The 18,432-nt window shown below is 54.7% G+C and overlaps 2 protein-coding genes across 5 annotated transcripts; one reads left to right on the top strand and one right to left on the bottom strand.

Annotated features, from left to right (window-relative positions):
- Nucleotides 1-448: 448 nt before the first annotated feature.
- LOC124982992 (60S ribosomal protein L29-like) lies at nucleotides 449-3,777 on the bottom strand. The gene is given in 4 exon segments (XM_047549830.1): nucleotides 449-479; nucleotides 1,027-1,468; nucleotides 1,471-1,512; nucleotides 3,513-3,777. Coding segments are annotated over 4 exon segments (780 nt in total).
- On the top strand, nucleotides 3,720-17,312 carry Dennd6b (DENN domain containing 6B). Of its 4 annotated transcripts, none has more exons than XM_047550525.1 (20): nucleotides 3,720-3,952; nucleotides 9,410-9,448; nucleotides 9,525-9,567; nucleotides 10,082-10,194; nucleotides 10,676-10,756; nucleotides 11,263-11,368; nucleotides 11,489-11,568; nucleotides 11,648-11,710; nucleotides 11,944-11,999; nucleotides 12,632-12,737; nucleotides 12,834-12,929; nucleotides 13,077-13,119; nucleotides 13,254-13,319; nucleotides 13,583-13,647; nucleotides 13,749-13,838; nucleotides 13,910-13,963; nucleotides 14,290-14,399; nucleotides 14,485-14,587; nucleotides 14,676-14,750; nucleotides 14,831-17,312. In XM_047550525.1, the coding sequence occupies exons 1-20, from the start codon at nucleotides 3,776-3,778 to the stop codon at nucleotides 14,951-14,953; spliced, it is 1,689 nt and encodes a 562-aa protein (XP_047406481.1). In that variant the 5' UTR covers nucleotides 3,720-3,775; the 3' UTR covers nucleotides 14,954-17,312. The 4 variants fall into 4 exon arrangements, with proteins under 4 accessions (XP_047406481.1, XP_047406482.1, XP_047406480.1 ...); XM_047550526.1 differs by having other exon boundaries at nucleotides 12,632-12,754; nucleotides 13,025-13,119; nucleotides 14,498-14,587; XM_047550524.1 differs by having other exon boundaries at nucleotides 12,632-12,754; nucleotides 13,025-13,119.
- The last annotated feature ends 1,120 nt before the right edge of the window (nucleotides 17,313-18,432 follow it).

Raw genomic sequence — 18,432 nt, 5'->3', positions numbered from 1 at the left:
TGTGGCAGGGACTGACTGAAAAAAAGATAAAATGGAACTGGGGGTGGGTACGTATATTTCATTGGCTTTCAGATATGCATTAATTCACAGTTTAACTCTGAAATAAGGATATTCTTTCAACTGCATGCAATAAGCACACACACAAAATGTCTAACGCCATTTGTTTGTTATCAGGGAAATTCAAATAAAAAACACAAGATACCACTACCCACCAAATAGACTAGCTACAATTAAGAAGCTAGACAATGCCAAATGTTGGCAAGAACATATAGCAAACAAAACTTACATATTTTTGGTTGAATAGGATAAAAAATGTATGACTGTTTTGGGCTATGCCTCAGCAATTTGGTTCCCAGGTTTTCTCAGGAGAAATGAAGATGTACTCCACAAACACTTGTACAGGAATTCACAGCAATTTTATTTATCATCACCCAAAACTGGAAAGGGTTCAGATGTCCATCAACAGAAGAATGAACCATCTGTGGAATATTCACAAAGTGGAAGGCTACAGAGCAGTACACAGAAATGAGCTAATGAAATGCACCACAAATGGATGAATCTGCAAACATGGTTAATAAAAGTCACACACCGAAGATTACCTGCTATATGGTTCCATTTTTTTTTTTTTTTTTTAATTAGAGCTTGGGCTGGGGAGATAACTCAGTTGGTAAAGTGCTTGCCTTGCAAGCACAGGACCCTGGGATCGATCCCCAGCACCACAAAAATAAATAAATAAATAAATAAATAAATAAATAATAAATAAATTAAAGCTTTATAGTTATACATAGTAGTTGGGTCATCCTGACAAACTCATATGTGCATGGGATTTGATTTTAGTTTGTATAGTTCCATTTTTTCCCCCTGCCTCTGGATTTATTTATTCACAGAGGTTTTTACTATGGAGCCTTTTTAAAAATATTTTTTTAGATGTTGATGCACTTTTGTTTATCTTATGTGGTGCTGAGAATCGAACCCAGTGCCTCACACGTGCTAGGCAAGCTCCCACTGAGCCCCAGCCCAACCCACTGTGGAGCCTCTGTGGGAACCTGAGCACCCTTTGGAGCGGGAGTAGGAGCCGGAGCCGATACTGGAGCTGGAGTTGCAGCCTGGGTCTTGGCTTGGGCTTGGGCCTTTGGCCAGCAGAGCCTGTACTCCCTGAGCAGGTAGGCATTAGCATGCTTCCCATGCTTAGGGTGGGCAAGCAAGGCAAGGGAATCAAGCTTGTGGCTGGCACCCTTTGGCATCTTGGGCTTCACCTTCTCAGGCTTTACCAGGGCCTTGACAGCCTCAGGCTGTGCACTCATGGCCTTGGCCTTGTTTACCTGTGTCTTTTTCAGGCCCTTCTTGTTGTGCTTCTTGGCAAAATGCATATTTCTCAGGAATTTGGAGTCTACCCGATTAAGAGATTCATGTCTTTTTGATTGGGGTTTCTTGATGCCATTTCTGTGCCATTTTCAGGATTGGTTGGTGTGGTGTGATTCTTGGATTTAACCACATCTGCACCATAAGCCACTGCTCCCGGAGCAGTTGAGAAGGGAAAAGGACTTCATCTTCTAAGTCCTAGTAGATGGTAAAATAATCTATAGTGCAAAAAATCAGAATGGTGGGGTCTGGTATAGAGACTGGAAAGAGGCACCAGGGAACTTTCCAGAGTGATGATAATGCTCTGTATCTTTTGTTTTTATTCTGAGACAGTGTCTCACTAACTTGCTCAGGGCCTTGCTAAATTGCTGAAGTTGGCCTTGAACTTGTGATCTTCCTGCTTCCACCTCCCTAGTCACTGGGATTACAACCATGTGCCACCATGCCCAGCATAGTGTTTTGTATCTTGCTAGACCTTCGGGTTACACATGTGTTCATTTGTCAAAACACAATGAATGGTCTATTTAAGATTCATGCATTCTGTTGGTATGGTGGCCCATGTATATAATTCCAGTGACTCAGGAGGCTGATGCAGGGGGAATGGAAAGGTTGGGCAACTTAGTCAGAACTTGTCTTAAAATAAAAGGAGCTAGAGATGAAGCTCAGTGGTAAGGCACCCTTGGATTCAATCCCCAGTACCCCCCCTCCACACAAAATCATGCATTTTACCTAGAAGAAAAGAACTGAAAACAAATACTAGTTAATAATAAACACACACACTGAAGCACTAGGGGCACACATACAAATGTCTGCAACTCTCTTGAAACTCATCTGAAAACAAGATAGACTGATGGATTAACACACAGAATAAAAAGGAAATAACAATCTAGTAACTATAGATGTAGATTTTATGCAGTAAATGGATGACCATAGTCATCTTTTCTGTATGTTAGAACATTTTCTAATAGAATATTTCTAAACATTTGATAGCTCATTATGATGCCAAGGGAAAACCTGAATAACTTTCTAGACTTAACCCACTTCATTTGCTTTTTATTTTTTCTTTTCTTTGAACTAATGCTAGGCGAGCCATCTTCTACAGAGCTACACTCTCAGCCCCTTCATCTTCTTAGTTCCTTTACCTTCTGAGTTACTTGCTTTTAGGAGACTACAAAAATCACCAGTTTTAAGGTGAGTATGGTTGCTCATGTCTGTAATCCCAGCTATTCAGAAGACTGAGGCAGGAACATCCCAAATTGCAGACCAGCCTAGGCAACTTGGTGAGACCATGTCTCAAAATAAAATGGAATGGCTGAAGATGCCCCTTAGTGGTTCAGTGCCTGCCTAGCATGTGCAAGGCCCTGGGTCTAACCTCCAATACTGCCAAAGAAGTATAACAAATCACCATCTTTGGAGGTACTAATAACACCTCTGACGTGGGTCAATGGTAATAATTGACGAAGTTTGATCATATACACACAAATTATTGAATATGTTCTAATCTCCAATCTCTTTTCCCCACCATCTCAACCCCTGAAACCCCCACTCTTCTGTGCACGACAGGTATGAGGCTTGCTTCCCCATCTACACACTTGGCGACCTCCTTAATAAAATCTTGCAAAACCTGCCCTTTCAGCGATTGGCATACTTCAGGTGGGCAAATGGGTGTGGTTCAGTAACAATGGCTATGCAGTTGCTGGCAGTTTTCTTAGTTATTCATAGAATAATGGCATCCTAAGTTCTATGAACTATGGTAATAATAAGGGACAATTTTGCGACTCACTTAATGGCCATATGCCCACATTTCCCTGGTTGGGTTCATGTGGCTAATTTGCCTGATGAACTAACTGCACGTGCATCACTTGTAGGTCAAAGCAAGTAAAAGCCAGAGGACCGAGAAAAAAAAGAAAAAGAAGAAGAATGGGCCTGGTGTGCGTCTACATTGAGTACAACCATAGAAAAGAAAAGTTGTACTCCATTTGTGTACAATGAATCAAAATGTGTCTGTAAAAATAAAAAATATTTTAAATAAAAAAAAAGAATAGGCCATTGATTTCTTTTCCAGTGCCGAGTGCTTCGGGGGCATGGCCGGAGGCCGAACGCCACTGACGTTCCCACGGTGCCCGCTGCGTGAAGGAGCCTCTGCAGACGTGGGCCTGCTACTGCGGCCAGGCCTGCGTGCCCGAGTCCCGCGGCCCCGACCTTCCGCGCCGGCCGGGCGGCCGCCCACAGCCTCCGCGGAAGTGGGCCTGCGGGCTGCCGCCGCCGGTCTCGCTGGGCGCTCCTCCCGCGCCAGGGGGCGCACACGGCCGCGCCAGGCCGCTCTGGCCCGCGGAGGCCGCTCGACTGCTCCGAGGCGGGCCGGGCGAGCGCCCGCGTTCCCCCGCAACGCGCGGCCGAGAGATCCGCCACCATGGAGGCGCGGGCGGGCGCCGGGCCTCGGCGGGGTGGCGGCGGGCTCGGTGCGGCCGGGCCCACGTCCGGGAGCCGCGCGACGAGGACCCCGGCGGCGCCCTGGGCGCGCTTCTCCGCCTGGCTGGAGTGCGTGTGCGTGGTCACCTTCGACCTGGAGCTGGGCCAGGCGCTGGAGGTGAGCGGACGCGGGCGGCGCCCCTCCTCCTCCGCCCTCTCGTCCCCCGCCCCGCCCCGAGTCCCCGCTCCGGCGGCCCTTCCCCTCCCCCATCCCGCCAGCCTCCCCTCCGGCTCCGCCCCTTCGCCCCTCCCTGCTCCGAGCCGGCCGCGCCCCTTCCTCCCTGCCCTCTCCCATCCCTGCCCCGCGCCTCTCTCTCATTCCGCTCCGCCCCCTCCCTCCCTCCCTCCCCTCCTCCGAACCCCTCAGGCCACGCCCCCCAGGCCCACGCCACGCCCCTCCGTCCTGTGGGTCCTCGCCCTTACTCCCCCGTCCCCCGCCCTCTGCAGGCAGGTCTCACTGCTTGGTCCTCCTGCTCCGCCCAGTGCTCTCTTAGGATCCCCTTTGCTCACATTTTACCCTTAGGCTGACTTCTACTCCCTCCAAAGAATATACCATCCTCCTCCCTCTCCTAACCCCTTTCTCCTCCTCACTGAGCCTGTTAACCTGCTCCTGAAAGGGAGTCTCTTCCTCAGGGCTCCAGGAGGGCTCCCCAGGAACAGGAAGGCAAGTGGGAGGTAGAACTTGACTTTGCAAACCCACAGTGGTACACCCTCACATCTCCCCTCCCTCCTTTCCCTAATGGCACCCCTTGAGGAAAGAACCAGGGTACAGAGAGATGAGGTGATTTGCCCTGAACTGCAGAGCCCACCTACTGTTGCCCAAATTGTTTCCCAAGTGAGGATTTTTTTTTTTTTTTTTTTTTTTTTTTGGGTGCTGGGGATCAAACCCAGGGCCTTGTGCTTGCAAGGCAAGCACTCTACCGACTGAGCTATCTCCCCAGCCCCCCAAGTGAGGACTTTTTTAAAAGCATTCTCACATCTACTTTTCTAAGATATAGCCACTAGGAAAGCTAATTCTGAGCAAGTATTGGTAAAGCATTTTCTGCTGCACAGCTGAGGGGTGGGTGTTGGAGACCTAAGCCCACCTCTGAAATGCTCTGCAGCAGTCACCTGGACCCTGGGATAGCTGAACCTGCAGAACCCTGGCAGTCAGTCCAGGGGGGCGACTGGGCGACGTGACTCATTGATGAGTTTTGCCTCTTGTCTGTTATTCCTCCCCTGGAAATTGGGAAGAATGAATCCTTCTGACTTCCAGGGAGCACATGTCTTATACTCCCAACTCAGCCTGGCTGAGTATTGTGAAGCCCCAGGACCATGCTTGGTGCAGGGATGCTGAAGGAGCTCAGCTTAGTCTTGGAGGATCAGAGAGAGGCAGCCAGGTGGAGGAGGGGAACTGTTCCAGGTAACCCTGCCCTCAGAAAGCTAACTTGATCCTCGAAGGCAGTGCTATCCACTGATTCAGTCATTCAGTAATCTAGTACTGAACAGCTGCATGAGTTGGTCTCCTCAGGTGCTGAAAGATCCTATGACCATCAGACCTGGTGCAGACCCCTGACTCAGCCATTGACCAGGCCTTGCAGTGGGACTCCCACCTACAGGTGCTGAGGGGGGTCCTTATTTATTTACATGGGGGACATGTAAATAAACATGTCTTGCCCTATAGGAGTTCACCCTCTGCTAGAGGCAGAGAACAAGTGGTTCTGGACCTGTAGTGCTTATAGGACCCAGCTCAGCACCTCTAGATGGGAGTCCCATGCGGAAGGGCATGCTGGAGCCTGTGTGCAAGGGTTGGGGTTAGCTTGAGGGAAGAGTGAACAGAGTCATGGGGGTGACTAGGAAGTGCAGGTGAGATGAAGAAAGGTCCTGGCACTGCCACCACAGCCCCTGAAAACTCACCTCAGTCTCCCAGCTCACAGGAGAGGCTTCTGGGGTGCCTTGTGACCAGAGTGCCCAAGGAGCCCTTCCACTGTGTTGGCCATACCTTTTGGGGCAGGAGTCCCTATTGCATAGTCTTAGGATCCCTTTACAGTCTTAAACATTATTGAGGACGCCAGAGAGTCTTTTGTTGGTATGGATCATATCTATCAATGCTTATTACACTAGAAATTAAAACAATTTTTTTTTTTTTTTTGCGGTATTGGGGATTGAACCCAGGGCCTTGTGCTTACAAGGCAAGCACTCTACCAACTGAGCTATCTCCCCAGCCACAAAAATTTTTAAATAGTGATTAACTTAAGAAAAAACACACTACCAGCACAGTAGTGTAATCTCATGTGACTGTAATCTCAGCTATTCTGGAGGCTGAGACAGGAGGATTACAAGTTTGAGGCCAGCCTGGGCAATTTAGAAAGACTTTCTCAAAAATAAAAAGAACTGGGTATAAAGTAGTGCAAGGCCCTGAGTTCAGCCCCTAATTAAAAAACAAAACAAAACAAAAACCAACCCAACCCAAAACATCTTATGTATTGATGTAATGTGTATTTATGACAACGACCATGTTTTCCTAAACAATCGAATGAAGAGAGGTATCATTTTTATTTATTTTTTTTTTTTTTGGTACCAGGGATTGAACCCAGGGGACATTAACCACTGGGCCACATCCCCAGCTCATTTTCTTTTTTAAAAACAGTGTCTCACTAAGTTGGTGTGCCTGGACTTGAACTTGAGGTCCTCCTGCCTCAGTCTTACAAGCCATGCCAGCTTCATTTGAAGTTTTCACAATTTTTCAGTGTCTGGCTGAATAGAGGACTGCTTGATTCTCATATCTCACAGCCTCTGGAAACTGTGAGAAGATGAGAGTGTGGACTCCTAGGGTTGCATATCATACTTTGAGAACCACTGCCTGGAGTTACCTTCTCCAAGCAAAGTTCTAAGTGACCAGGATCAGTGGCCTGTGCAGACTAAAAGAACAAGATGCTGAAGGAATCCCTGGGCAGGGCAAATCTTGACCTGGGGATACTCCTTTCTCTGAGGGCTTGTTCCATTTGTCCCCTGTTTGGTTTGATATGACTCAACTTACCTCGAGAACTTACCTCGAGCACTTAGCTCGAGGCTTACCTGGATCATGTAAACCCATGAACATGAGTTTCCTGGTCAGTTGTTCTAGAAGGGCTCCTGGACATGGACACAGAGCTCAGAGGCAAGGTGGCCTCTTCAGATTCTGCACGACTCCTGTGACTATCAAACTAAGTATAGACCCAGACCTTGGGGGAAAAAAAAGGGCCCTTTGGGGCCTGTCCTTGGCCCTCCTTGGTGCAGGTTCAAGTTCAGCCTGTGTAGTCCTACGGGTCCTGCCGCTCGTGGAAGTGCCTGGAAGCATGCTGTAGGTCCAGCCCGCTTGCCTTCTCACCCACTGCCTTTTCATGACCATCCTTGGAGCAAGCCCGGCTAATACCTCCTTGACCACACTGCCCTCCGAGGTCACGATCTCTAAGTATTAGGGTGCTTCAGAGAGACAGAACCAGTGTGATAGGTGCATGGATGAAGGGGATTTTTTTCGAGGAATTGAATTGACTTCTGGGATTATGGAGGCCAAGAAGTCCCAAAGGAAGCTGTGTGTAATCTGGAGACCCTGGGAAACTGGTAGCATGGCTCAGTACAAGTCTGAAGGCCTTAGAACCAGGGAAGTTGGTGGTGTATCTCTTAGCCCCAGGTCAAAGGCTAGAGCAGGGCTGACTCTTTTGTAAGTCCTGGAGCGCTTGGAGTTCTGGTCCCAAGCCAGGAGAAAAAGAGTATCCAGCTCCAGGAGAGTCAAGAAATTGCCTTTCCTCTGCTTTCTCAGTCTGAGCCCCCACCTGACTGACGTGCTTGCCTACATTGGGGGCAGACCTTCCCCAGTTAGTCCACAGACTCACACTGTCTCCTCTGGAGACATCTTTGCAGACACACACAAAAGTATGCTTTACCACCTTTCTGTGTTTTCCTTAATGCAGTCTAATTGGCACTTGACATTAACCATCACACCTTGGCTTCACCAGTATGTTTTCATATTGAAGTCTCTGCCTTTAAGAGTCTTAGCACACAACTGAAGACACAAAATGCACGCGACCCCAAGCCCAGACCAAACCCTCAGAAAGTGACACTGCTCAACAGAGCAGGCTGTGCGGGCACAGCAACTCACCTGTCTCAGGGTTCAGCACACCCCGGCATAGAGCGACCTTGGTCAGCCTAAACAACTCCTCAGGCAGACAGACATGGGGCCATCAGTGAGGAGGGACCCATGGACAGAGACCCCAGGCTCTGGGCACAGCTGCTTCCTAGGAGAGCCAGCCCAGGAGATACCACAAGAGCTCCTGCCTTATTTTTATCCCCCTTGGTACTAAGGATGAAACCCAGGGCCACTACCCTGAGGCACACCTCCAGTCCTTTCTTTTTTTTTTAAATACACACACATACACACACACATATATATTTTAGCTGTCAATGGACCTTCTTTTTATTTATTTATATGGGTGCTGAGAATTAAACTTAGTGCCTCACACACACTAGGCAACCCCAGCCCCCCTTTTTATTTTTTTATTTTTTTATTTTTATTTTTGGTGGTGCCAGGAATTGAACCCAGGGCCTTGTGCATGAAAAGAAGCACTCTACCAATGGAGCTATATCCCCAGATCCAAAGGGTGCTGGGGATTGAACCCAGGGCCTTGTGCTTGACAGGCAAGCACTTATGAACTGAACTATATCCCCAGCCTTCCTTCTTATTTTTTTAAGACAAAGTCTCACTACGTTTCCCAGCCTGGCCTCTGATCCTCCTGTCTCAGCCTCCTGAGGAGCTGGGATTACAGGAGTGTACCACTGCACCCAGTCAGGGCCCCTGCCTTTTGAGCATCCTACAGGGAAACCTACTCTGATCTTGCCAGTGCCTGAGCTGCTGGACCTGGCTCCTGCCTATACCTGCACAGCCTGCTGCCTCCAGGGCACACCCTGTGTCTACAGCATTCAAAGCTTATTTAGTCCGTCCATTTTTTGGGGCATAGGACTTGTCCAGCTCATCACTCATAGGTGGGGCATAGGCCCAGGTTGGGGAGAGCAGGTGAAGATGATTGGTTGGGTGGGTAGAGAGGGCCTAGCAGGAAACTGCCATCATGGGGTGGGTTGCTGCTGGGTCAGATGACTTCTGAGCAAACCCAAGAAGAGGTGGCAGGGCCTGAGGCCTGAGACACTGGCCTGGGGCAGTGCTGAGGGAGGTGGAAGACTAGCAAGTCAGCTCCAGACAAGTGAGCTCTAAAACTGCCCTCCTGGTGCTATGGAAAACCAGCTCAGAGCTGGGAGAAGCAGGGAGGCCCCACCGCGGTCTGAGCAGGAGGAATGAACTGATCCAGTTGTGCTGGCCTCATGCCGAGGGACCCAGGAAGTAGACGGTGAGAAGCCTGAACTGGAAGGGGAGTGGGTGGAGCTGGAGGTGAGGGAGGATGAGGATCAGCAAGGAGCTGGGAGGTCCAATCAGAAGACAGTACATGGGGAGCCAGAGGGACGCTGGAAGCAGAAGAGGTCCAGGAGAGATGGCCACAGTAGTTGGACACGGCACCTCAGCTGACGTCAGTGGTGCCACACAGTGCTCTGTCTTCCCCTGCAGCTGGTATACCCCAGCGACTTCCAGCTCACAGACAAGGAGGTAGGTCCTGACCCTCTTGGGAGTGGACATCCCCCAGGAATGAGCTGGCTCTCACTCACCAGGCTCTGTGTTTCAGAAAAGCAGCATCTGCTACCTGTCATTTCCTGACTCCCACTCAGGTAGGTGGCCCCACCCTTGCTGGACTGGACCCTGGCTCTGGAAAGGGGAGGAGATGGGCAAAGAAGGGTGCAGATGGGGACCAGGCCAGAGGCATCAAGGCTGCCAGTAGAACATAGGGCGCTGCAGTGATGGCCAGAGCCCACGCTGTAGCCAGGCAGCCAGCTTCCCCAGACTCACATAGAGAGATGTGTCTGGGCAGAGGCACCAGCAGACTGATCGCCACCTGAGATCCTCCTCAGGTGCTGGTATGTCACAGGGGCAGGCTGAACTGGCCTCCCAGGGAAACTGAAGGTTACAGAGGTACTATGTTCAGTGCAGGACCCTTAGGTGAGGGTCGTGCAGGAATCAGGACGGGGGTCCACTGGGAAACAGATCCCTCAAACTGGGCTTCCCCTCCCGGGCATTTATGCCAGCAGAGGCCAGCCCTGCAGGGTTCTGGTCCCTGGCCCCCACTCCTGTGAGAGCAGGAGAGGCCCCACCCTGACCTGCATGGGCGGGACTGCCCTTTTGCAGGCTGCCTTGGGGATACTCAGTTCAGCTTCCGGATGCGCCAGTGTGGAGGGCAGAGGAGCCCCTGGCATGCAGATGACAGGCCCTACAATGGAGGGGCCCCCGTGGCACTGCAGGTAAGAAGGGGGCTGCCTCTGGCCTGCTCCTCCCTCTCTCCCCGAGAAGGTCCTGGCTGACCAAAGCAGGCTCATCTGTGGGGTCACCAACTACTGCAAGCTCTGCTCATCCTGTCCACTCAGGTCCCAGCCTCCACTGGGGGTGGGCCAGCTCTTCTGGGCACTCACCTGGGTCCCTGGAGCACCTCCTTGCATCCTGCCTGGGGGACTGGACCTCCACGTGGTTGGACAGGGCATGACCCTGGGCAGAGTGGTGCAGGTCCCTGAGCCTAGGTCAGCTGATGTGTTCCCTGGAGTGGTGGTGCCTACTTCGGGGCCAAGGAACCTCAGCCCTGGCCTGGTAGGCCTCCACTTTGGTAACTAGGGGACTGGCCCCAGAGTGCAGGGACAGCCCCTCTGGGAGCCTCTGCGTCCTCCAGCTCCTTCCTCCCTGCCCTATTTCTGGCCTCCCTGGCCCTGGCTCACACCATGCTCCTTCCAGAGGGAGCCAGCACACTACCTTGGCTACGTGTACTTCAGGCAGGTGAAGGACAGCTCTGTGAGGAGGGGCTACTTCCAGAAGGTGAGCTGCGGGTCACTGGGGGGCCGTGGAGAGGGGCCTGGCAGGCCGCAGGAAGGCTGTGGCATGGGGTAGGGTCCCAGTCCCCCAGAAGGCTCACCCTTCTGCAGCCTCTCCTTGCCTGTCTCCAGGCTCAGGACCTCCCGGGTCCTCCCTGCTCTGGCCCTGTCACACTCTCAGGGTTAAGACAGCTTCACTTCTGAATTCAGGCACTGAGGCAAAAGCTGCTTGGCCCCTTGGGGAGATCATTCCTGAATCTGGTTCACCTCTCATTTCCCTTTTGAAGGGCTGGACTCCCACCCCACCCAGCTGTCATCTGGGGGTTTATCCACCCCATTTGGGAGGCACTGAGTTTTCCCCTAATAATCCTGGAGTCTGAATTTGGCTGTTTCAGGGCAGCTGTCCTATGAATTGGGATGTGCTACCCTGGGCGAACTCTGGGTAGCCCTGGCTCCAGGGTCCCGGGGCCCTGAGTAGCTGGGTGTCCTCTGATCCCCGTGTCACTACAGTCTTTGGTACTGGTGTCCCGCCTGCCTTTTGTCCGGCTGTTCCAGTCCCTGCTGAGCCTGATTGCCCCTGAGTACTTTGACAAACTGGCTCCCTGCCTGGAAGCAGGTGAGTGACTATCAGGCATGGACAGCACAGTCTCCTTGTCTCAGCTGCAGCCCCTGGCGGGCCTTAGCACACAGATTCTGCTTGGGGAGTCCTCCTGACACTGGCTACCTGTGTCCACAGTTTGTAATGAGATTGACCAATGGCCAGCCCCCGTGCCTGGGCAGACCCTGAACCTACCTGTCATGGGAGTCGTCATCCAGGTGAGGGCCTGTTGAAGAGTGACCGCACAGGTGCATGGAGATTCCTGCTCCCTCTGGCAGCCTCTCCCTTCCTTCCCAGGTGCGCATCCCATCCCGGGTGGACAAACTGGAATCCAAGCCTCCAAAGCCATGTGACCAAGAGGTGAGGGCTGGGGCCGGGGGACCTGGGCTTTGTTGAACCCTGCTCCCAGGCCAGGGTGGTATTGCCATCCCCCAGCCCACCCTGGGGGTGGCCAACCCCAGGCAAAGGGTAGAGCTGAAAGCTTCTCCTGCTCCTTGTACTAGGGGAGGCCATGGCCACAGGGAGGGGCTGCGGCCTCTCCTCCAGTGCAGGTTTCCACCTCAGCCCTGACCCACCCTCCTTCCACTTCTCAGAACCTGCTGCCGGCCCCAGTGGTCCTTTCCAGTGTCCATGAGTTAGACCTGTTCAGGTGAGCCCTGTGGGGTGCTGCACACTGCTGCCTGGTGGGGGCTACTCATCTCGAGTGATCCTTGGGACAGTTCTGCAAGGGAGACTTGTGCAAAAGAGGAAACCTGTGCCCATAGAAAATGGGCACAGTAGACAGGAAGGTTCCAGAAGGCAGAAGCCCAGAGAGACTGTTGGGAGACATTTGCTGCCTGAGGGTGCCCCTCTCTGCTTCTCCCAGCAAGTCTAGACCTGGGCTTTGAGACCATCCTGCCCCATGGTTGACCCAGCAGGAATCAGAGCTGCAGGTTTGGTGTTTGGGGAGTACCCATTGTGAGACAGCAGGAGTCTAGCGGGGTGGCCTCTGCTGGGTTTCAGGGCTGCTACAGAATTGCCAGCCCTCAGACAGAGCCTAGGTTTGAGTTCCCCATTCCCAGGGCCAGACCTAGCTTGGTCTGTCAGAGCACACTCTTACATCTTCACATGTCCCTACCACCATCTGGCCACTGGGGTAGTGCCCTATGTTCACCAGAGCTTGAGCTTAGCCCACCCTTTGCAAAAGAGAGCTCCCCAGCCTACTGGAGGAAATGGGGGGAGCAGGGGTCAGGGAGCCTCAGCCCCCTCCCTGACCTCTCCAACTGTCACTGCCTACACCAGGTGCTTCCAGCCTGTGCTGACCCACGTGCAGACGCTGTGGGAGCTTATGCTTCTTGGGGAACCCTTGGTGGTCCTGGCACCTTCACCTGACGTGTCCTCAGAGATGGTACTGGCCCTGACCAGGTATGTGCCTCACGCCCTGGACCATTCTGGCCGGACCAGGCTGCCCCCTCACTTGTTTCCTGCTGTCCCTCTCCTGTAGCTGCCTGCAGCCCCTCAAGTTCTGCTGCGACTTCCGCCCCTACTTCACCATCCACGACAGCGAGTTCAAGGAGCTCACCACACGCACCCAAGCCCCGTAAGTGCACATCCTCCCTACCGGCCCGCTGCCTCCCCTGGAACTTTCTCTGCCTCTTCTCTCTCTCCTCTCTCTCTCTCTCTCTCTCTCTCTAGACCAAACGTGGTCCTGGGAGTCACAAACCCTTTCTTTATCAAAACACTCCAGCACTGGCCCCATGTTCTCCGAATCGGGGAGCCCAAGATGTCAGGTGAGGGGTCCTGGGGAGGTCCAGGTAGGGAACTCGGAAGCCTCACCCAGGTTGGGACTTGCAGGGGTCTGAACCTTAAGACCTCTGGCCAGAGCTCTGGGCACTGAGGCCTGGCCACTGCACATGTCTCGCAGGGGACCTTCCTAAGCAGGTCAAGCTGAAAAAGCCCTCAAGACTGAAGACTCTCGACACCAAGCCAGGTCTGTGCCCTGGCTGGAGTCCTTCTGCTGTGTGGGGTCCTGTTTCACACTGGCGGTCCCGTGGTGGGGCAGCCAGGCCTCCCGACCCCTCCTCTCCTTCCACTCAGAGGCTTCACAGGGGTGAGGTGGGAGAATACTCTCCTCTGTGACCTCGTAGAGTCTGGGGTGGGGTGGGGTGGGGGTCGGGTGTGCAGGGGTTGCAGGAGAATTGGAAGACGTCCCTGAAGGGCAGAAGGACAGCTGCAACTCTGTCCTCCCACCAGGCCTCTACACCTCGTACACAGCCCACCTGCACCGGGACAAGTCACTGCTCAAACGGCTGCTCAAGGTGCGTGTGCTAGGAGGTGCTGGACGCAGGGGACTGTTGTGCTGTGGAGGCCGCATGGGCTCCAGCTGCCTCAGGGCTCAGCCCCCGCCTCCTTCCTGCAGGGTGTACAGAAGAAGCGGCCGTGGGACGTGCAGAGCGCCCTGCTGAGGCAGCACCTCCTGGAGCTCACACAGAGCTTCATCATCCCCCTGGTGAGGCTGGGGCAGGAGGGGATGGCCATGGGGACACCGTGACCCCAGGCTCACTCCCCTCCCACCCCCAGGAACACTACATGGCCAGCCTCATGCCACTGCAGAAGAGCATCACACCCTGGAAGGTGGGAGTCCAGGGGAGTCTGGGGATGGTAGATATTGTCCCCTTCCCAGAGGAGGGAAGGTTGGAGTAGGTGTCCACATGGAGCAGAGGTGGGGTGGGAACTGGTACAGAAGTCAAGGTCAAGGTCTCCCTGTCTGTCAGGTGTCCCTTGCAGGGTGGAGAAATGGGGAGACCACAGAGGGGGTCTGACCACCCCTGGAGGGGCTTCTGCCTGGGAAGGGCCATCAGGGATCTGACATGTCCTGTGAGGAGGCTCCCATCCCCCACCATGCAGGCCATGCAGGGCTGTGCTCCCCAAGCACCCAACTCACCTGGCCCCTGTTTCAGACCCCTCCCCAGATCCGCCCCTTCCGTCAGGAGGACTTCCTGCGCAGCCTGGAGCATGCAGGACCCCAGCTCACCTGCATCCTCAAGGGCGACTGGCTGGGCCTCTACAGGTGGGTAGATGGTGGACATGGGCTGCCTGTGGCCACGCTTGGCACGCTGGATCAGCCCACAGCTGCTGCCGCTCACCACCCTCAGGCGGTTTTTCAAGTCACCCCATTTTGACGGCTGGTACCGGCAGCGGCACAAAGAGATGGCCCAGAGATTGGAAGCGTTGCACCTGGAGGCGATTTGTGAGGCGGTGAGGGAGGCCCAGGGGTGGGAGGATGGGCCCAGATCCAGGGCAGGGAGGGGACTTTCAGTAACGGAGAACCTGAAATGCCCGTCAGAACATCGAGACCTGGATGCAGGACAAGTCGGAGGTGGAAGTGGTGGACCTGGTCCTGAAACTTCGGGAGAAGCTGGTGAGACACCCCTGTCCTGCCCAGCCGCCACCTCTCCGCCAGGAGGGTGCACCTGCCCCTGACGACCACTGCCCCTGCAGGTGCGGGCACAGAGCCACCAGCTACCTGTGAAGGAGGCGACATTACAGCGGGCCCAGCTCTACATTGAGACGGTCATCGGCTCCCTGCCCAAGGACCTGCAGGCTGTCCTGTGCCCTCCCTAGGACAGGACCTGGCTGCCAAGCCCCCTCCACCCTCGGTGGCCCTCAGCCAAGCCTGAGCTCCCAGCCTGGCCCCTTCCCAGGCTGCGGCCCCTACTCACACCACCTTTTTCCCGGCAGTAAACGCGACATTTGGAGCCACAGCCTGGTCCCTGACTTGGGGGATTGTGTGCTGGCAAAGGCTTGCCCCCTCCTGGGCCCCACCTGCCCTCCACGGGCCGCGGCCAGAGGGAAGGGAGAGGGGGATTGAGATGTGGGCGCACCCACTGCCCACCTCTCCTGGTGCCCATCTGCCCACACCATGTTCGAGGTGCCCTTTAACCTCAGCAGGCTGCCATGCCTAGGACGGTGGTGGGCCTCTCCCCTCACCACCTGTCCACCCCTGCCCTGTCTGGGGACAAGAAGGGCACCTTGCCCACAGTCAGCCACTTGAGGGCAGAGGTTGTTTTGTCATTTGAGGACCTGTCCCCTGCCTGCCTGGGGCTGTGGTTTACTGGGGTGTGGGAATCAAGGGAAGTGGGGGCCCGGCTCACGGGACCCCAGCACAGCTCCGGCTTCCTCTCCTGAAGCACCCCACTGGGGGCTGGACGCAGCTCAGTAATAGGCCAGCTGCCTAGCACGCGCGAGGCCTGGGTTCCTGCCAACCTCAAAGACAAGGAACAGAACACCCCAGGGGTCCGACTCCGTGCTCCACCCAGGCACCTAACAGCAGCGTGCCCAGCTGGCCCTTGTGTCCACCCCTGCCACAGAGTCTGAGGGCTTTGGGCTCCAGCCTGCCCTTGCCGGGTACAGCTGACCTCCTTGGCAGAGGTGAGGTTACCTCCACGGTGCCTTTCTGAGGCCCCACCCCTGCGTCTTGGTACTCCCTTCACGCACCACCGCCAGACCTGGTCGGGTGAGGAGCAGCGTCTCACTGCCCAGCACAGGGTGGCAGCACCATCAGGGACCCAGGGAGGAAATGCACTGAGGTGTGAACCCAGAGCTTCAGCCAAGTCTCAGTTGGGCATCACTTACTAGGAGCCTGTGGTGGGTCTCCTGACCACTCAGAACTTCAGTGTCCTTATCAGAGAAACTAGATTATGTAGATGCCTCACAGGGCAGCTGCTGGGAGGCCCTGTCCACAGGCTCTGCCCTGTGAGGCCCCAAAGGGGCACTGGTAGAATAAGCAGGTGTAGGACTGGGGGAAGGGATTTTGCTTCTTTTCTGAAGCCCCAGGCAGCTCAACTGTAATGAATCCTGGGTTCTTTGGTACCTTCTGGATCAGGTCCTCCTTTGAGGCCAGGGTAGATTGCGCACCACCTGACCTTCCCTGCTGGGCTTAGCTCAGTCCCCACATGACAGGGTGTTGGTCCAGTTTTCATGAGTGCCAGCAGTGTTTGCATTAACATCCACCCCTGAACACAGCCACTGTGGCCATTTTATAGATAAGAAAACTGAGGCACAGGAGGGACGATGATCGATGATGGTGGGTAAGTGAGCTAGGTCACTCCAGGGTAGGGTCAGAGGATATGAATGTAGGTGGGCAGAATTGGAGACCCCAGAGTGACACCAGCCCCCAGTGCAGCTCCAGGCAGTATACCCCTAACTATGTGGCATGGGGATGCCAGCCTCCCTACTGAAGGCCTGGTCTCTAAGGGGTTTTCAGAGATGCTGGTGCCTTCCTATGTGACCAGCTGCAATGCTGACCTCCACAAGATAGGACTGAGCAGACAGTAGAGGTTTTGCTATCAGGGCCTGCTTCAAAGCCAGGTGCAGTGGGCACATGCCTTTCATCCCAGCTGCTCAGGAGGCTGAGGCAGGAGGATCACAAGTTGGAGGCCAACCCTAGCAACCTAGACCCTGTCTCAAAATAAACTTTTTTAAAAAAGAACTCAGAATGTAACTCGGTGCTAGAGTGTTTTCCTAGCATGTGTGATACCCTGTATCTCACACACATGCACACAATGAAAACCTGGCTTCAGTGTGCCCAGTTCAAGATGGCCCAATGCTGGGTCTGAGCAGCTGGGTCCTGCCAGCTCCATACTGTTTTGCTGCCTCCTGCTCTCCCAGGGTGGCTGAGCTGTCTGAATGGCTCAGCCTTTGTCCCAGGCAGTGTCCTGGACCTGCCCTGCCTCCATACCAGGCCAAAGGCATACCCTGGAGGTGGAGGAAGGCCTCTGGAGGGGTAGGAGCTCCAGTCCAAAAAGTTGGAGAGGGCTCTGTGCAGGCCTGTGGGGAGGGATTGGGGAAGTCATGCTGCAGGGCTGCTCCAGGGACAGACAGGAAGGATGGCTCTTTACCCTCCAGCTTCCTGTATTCTATTTCAAGATGCCCTCAGTCTGGATAGTGGCCTTTCCACGTCTTTGGTATTAAAATGACCTTTTTGTGACTTTTTTTTTTTTTAATAAAAAATTTAATCCCTATTAGGACCTGATAATTTTGGGGTACTCTGGGGGGGATGGTTGGCTGTCTTGTTGGCTGTTGTTTCAGGGCCCAAGGAGAGAAGGAGTGTGCTGGACAGGGTCAGGGCCTGGCTGCTTGAGATTGAGGGAAGATAGACATGCTGAAAGAACTAATGATTGACAGGTTCCCAATCAGATCTGTAATGGCTTTATCTAGCTGGGGGAGGATGAGTATTGGGGCAGGTGCCCAGGGTGGGGGACCAGAGGGGGAAGAGATGCCTGAGGAAGGGAGAAGAGGAAGTAGATCATCTGCCAGGAGGGGCAAGTGCCCAGAAAGGGGATGTCACAGTGTGGAGGAAGGCTAGGTTTTGGGCCCCAAACCCTATCTGCAAGTGGAGCATCCGGAGGAGGGGAATCAGATCTCCACCTTTTAAATCTAGGGAATCCAGGAGCATCAGACTAGGGCATGGGGGGTGGGGTGGCTCATCCCCAAAATGGGACCCCCAGGGAGAGTTTCTGTCCCTCAGGGTCCCGGAAAGGAGACAGATGAAGGTCTCTGGGTGAGTTGTGCGACATTTCCAGGCGCCCTCTTCCCTAGGAGGCTGGGCGGCTGTGGGGTCCTGGTAGAGGGCCAAGGTCCAGCAGCCCCCACCCAAAACGGTAGGATGGGACAGGCCCGTTCTCTTCTGGTGTGGGGCTGCTGCCGCCCGCGTCATCTCAGAATGCTGGGGGACCTTCTGGCCCGGCGGAGTGACTCTTTAGGGGCTAAGCCAGAGCTCACCTCCGGTGGACCCAGGCGCTCCCGGGAAGGTGCCCAGGCCCGGGAGACTCTACGGGCGCCAGTTGTCCCAGGACAGCGGCAGGGCAGGCCCGGTGCTGCGGGCGCGAACCCTGCGCTGACTCGGCCTGCGAAAGTAGCCGCGGGGCGCGGAGGCAGGGGGCGCGCCGGGGGTGCGCAGGGAACCGGCCGGCCCCGCCCTCCCGCCCTCCCTCCTCCCCGCCGCCCCCGTCCCTCCTCCCGCCCCCTCCCCCTCTCCCGGTCCTCCCTCGCTTCTCCCCGGCGGGGGCGGGGCCCGCGGCTCCCGCGCGCTCCGGCCCCTC

Source organism: Sciurus carolinensis, chromosome 4, assembly GCF_902686445.1.
Source record: "Sciurus carolinensis chromosome 4, mSciCar1.2, whole genome shotgun sequence".
Classification (NCBI taxonomy): domain Eukaryota; kingdom Metazoa; phylum Chordata; class Mammalia; order Rodentia; family Sciuridae; genus Sciurus; species Sciurus carolinensis.
The sequence above is the reverse complement of the archived record's forward strand: the minus strand, read 5'-3'. Positions and strand labels throughout refer to the sequence as shown.

What these genes read in the sequence shown, in the direction of transcription:
- Dennd6b (XM_047550524.1), top strand. Translation starts at nt 3,776, where the DNA reads ATGGAGGCGCGGGCGGGCGCCGGGCCTCGGCGGGGTGGCGGCGGGCTC. An exon ending in TCCAGCTCACAGACAAGGAG is followed by an intron (nt 9,449 to 9,524) that starts GTAGGTCCTGAC and finishes TCTGTGTTTCAG; the next exon opens with AAAAGCAGCATCTGCTACCT. An exon ending in GACTCTCGACACCAAGCCAG is followed by an intron (nt 13,320 to 13,582) that starts GTCTGTGCCCTG and finishes TCCTCCCACCAG; the next exon opens with GCCTCTACACCTCGTACACA.